The sequence below is a fragment of the Carlito syrichta genome, unplaced genomic scaffold (genome assembly GCF_000164805.1).
Source record: "Carlito syrichta isolate Samal-C Ts95f unplaced genomic scaffold, Tarsius_syrichta-2.0.1 Scaffold143165, whole genome shotgun sequence".
Lineage (NCBI taxonomy): Eukaryota > Metazoa > Chordata > Mammalia > Primates > Tarsiidae > Carlito > Carlito syrichta.
The window spans coordinates 9509-12426 of NW_007087261.1; the positions used below are offsets into that span (position 1 = coordinate 9509).

At 48.9% G+C, this 2918-nt stretch overlaps 1 protein-coding gene across 1 annotated transcript in view; it reads right to left on the bottom strand.

The window, feature by feature from the left end:
* The window catches only part of GRPEL1 (GrpE like 1, mitochondrial), a 7156-nt gene that overhangs the window by 3895 nt on the left and 343 nt on the right, over window positions 1–2918 (bottom strand). Inside the window, exon 2 of the mRNA XM_008050185.1 lies at window positions 513–675. Within this exon, the coding sequence (XP_008048376.1) occupies window positions 513–675 (163 nt within the window). The remainder of the gene's footprint in view (window positions 1–512; window positions 676–2918) is intronic.

The window sequence follows — 2918 nt, forward strand, 5'->3', positions numbered from 1 at the left end:
GCGGCCACTGCACTCCAGTCTGGGCGACAGAGTGAGACTCCGACTCAAAAAAAAAAAATAGAGACAAGGTCTTGCTATGTTGTCCAGGCTGCTCTTGAACCCCTGGGTTCAAGTAATTCTCCTGCCTTAGCCTCCTAGAGTGCTGGGATTACAGGTGTGAACCACCGCACCTGATCTGCCCCCAATTCTTAAATTTACAAGTTTCTGGTTCCTTTCCCAAGTCCTAGCCTAAACAACCATATCGAGTATCCCTCATTTGTAAAAACTATTTAAGTCTTAATTCAATTTAAGTATAGCATGAATAAAGATTATTCACACGCCACAACCAGGGTCATGTAGGACTAGAGCTCTAGTCCCTGCTTTGGCAGTTACTTGCTGAGTCCACCACAGGCTGTGGCCAAACGACTAAACTCTGGCTTTGGTATGTCACCAGTGCAACCTGGAATCTCCATGTGGCCCAGGGAGAAATGGTTCCGCAGAGCTCGCCCCCAAAGCAGCCCACGAGTCCTCACCACAGTCTCTTTCAGCTGCTCTTCTAACTTGACCTTCTCTTCCAGGAGAACCTTCTCTGTGGCAGGAGGATCTGACTTCTGTTCATTTGGGCCCGTGTCTTCTTCCAAGTTCTGGCCATTGTTCTTTTGTTTTGCAGCTGTGCACAACAGCCGAGGAGAGGACCTAAAGAAAAACCCACATGTCAGAAATGACGCGTTTTGTTTGTTAAAGTCAGAGGCATGGTTTTAGAAACTTGGGATAATTTCAAACTGTTTACTGTTGACTTGCTGGGGAGAACAGATTTATCTCGGATCCATTAAAGGCACACTGCATATGATGTATAAAAGCCGTTTACTTATATAAAATCTTCCACAATACAAACCTAAAATAATATGCCAATGTACCAAGGTACAGTACAGCACTACCCTTGTTTCCACTCTTAAGGTAATTTCTGAGACAGTCAAGACATCACCTCATATTTATGGAGCAGTTACGAGTAGACTGGAAGCCCCCTGCTGATTCTGATTACAAAGATGGACCAGGCAGAGATCTTGCCACAGGGCACTTACCATCATGCAAAAAAGGTAACGCAACGTTTTACACACAAAGCACTGTTGGGCAGGTTCATGCCTGTAATCCCAGCATTCTGGGAGGCTGAGGCAGGAGGACTGCTTGAGCCCAGGCACTGGAGACCAGCCAAGGCAGCACAGCAAGACCTCATCTCCCACAAAAAAACTCTAAAAATGAGCCAGTGACCCAGCTACTCAAGGCTAAGGTAGAAGGGTCGCCTGAGCCTAGGAGGCTGAGAATGCGGTGAGTCATGACTGTGCCATTGCACTCCAGCCTCCAACACAAAAACAAAGAACCGTCATTTGGGGTTTAAAAGTGATAAAAGAAGAATCAAGTGCTTTGGGAGGCCCAGAGTAGGATGACATATCTGGTTTGGGGAAAGGGAAGACCACGAGAGACCTTGTAAGACAGGTGGGGAGTTGGGGGTCGACAGGACAGATGAGCGTCAGGAGAAGGAAGCTGCCTGGACAACAGCATGGAGTCAGGAAAGCAGGGGGTGTGTACAGGGGGTTATAAAGAACTTGAAACGAACGCTGGAGGTAACATAAGAGATTATCCAACCCCACCTCCACAAGAAAAAAGCTAAGTGAAAATCCCAAGGTCACAGAGCCATTAATAGTTAACAGGATGCACACACAAGGATGACAGCTACAGCACTGCACAGTGACAAGGTGGAAACACAAAGTTCATTAGTGATGAAATGTTGGATCAACTGTTACTAACACAATCTGGAATACTGCACAGCTACTTAAGAGAATGAGTCAAACCGCCATCTCTTGAATGCACTCTGGGTGTTCTGCTAAGTGAGATTTGCAACCCACAAAGTAATGCACAAAACCTGATTCCATGTTTGTAAAGACAAACCAGAGATCCCATGTATGTATTCATATCTCTTAGGTCTGTAGAAAGGAGTGGAAGGATCCATACGGTGTGTTGCCACAGGGGTGGAGAGCGATGGCCTTTTCACTTGTGTGACTTATAAAAGCTAGGAATGTAAAAACCGAGTGTACTGTTGGAAGCTTGCCTTCTCTAGTTGTTCTGTCCCCTGGTGTGACAGCCACTCAGCCTTCCTGCAGACCCTTTTCTGAAGCGCAGCCAACAGAGGGTCTGGCAGCAAGCAGTGCAGTGTGGGAAGGAATGACCAGGACCCAGAGTCACAGCCATCCTAACCTGCAGAGGAAAACTGAGTTTCTGAAAGCCTCGCTACTGTGAGCGCTGTAACTACTAGTCAACAATCCTGCCTCCCCCGAGTTGAGTATCTGTCCACTAAGCCACAATTTCAGAGACAGAAATGATGTCGACTTGGTGGTCGCTTTCCTGGCAATTAGTTCCAAATGCAAAACCAACGATTTCTTGAGCAAAAAGTCTTTTTGCTCACGCAGTCCCGGTGGGTCACTGCTCTTGGTTCCCATGCTTTAGAATATTTATTAAGCGGGCACTCAGTCCTCAATCACTTCCGCCGGAAGCGACCTTCACCTCGCCTGCCTGGCCTCCCCTCCCCTGAATAAGTGCCCTGAGGGAAACGACCGGACCGCCCTCTGCCAGCTTCTGCCCAACGCTGGGCCCGAGTATCTTGGTTCTAGGCAGTCGCTTCAACGGACAAGACACTGAGTACTTGCCAGACTAACTTCTGAGACAGAGCTTTCGAAAAGCAGAAGCCGCAGGTTAAAAGAAGGAGCAGCCAACCGGCTCTTGTGACCCGAAGCCGTGAAAGGTGCGCTTGTGTCAATACACTCTCCCCCGCACCGGGCCAGGCTCCACTGCCCATCTGACCTCGACTCCGGAGAGGGCGAAGGGAAGAAACCCGAGGCCGCGGGGGACGGGCCCGCGAACGGGCAGCGGGCGCCTCGCTAGAC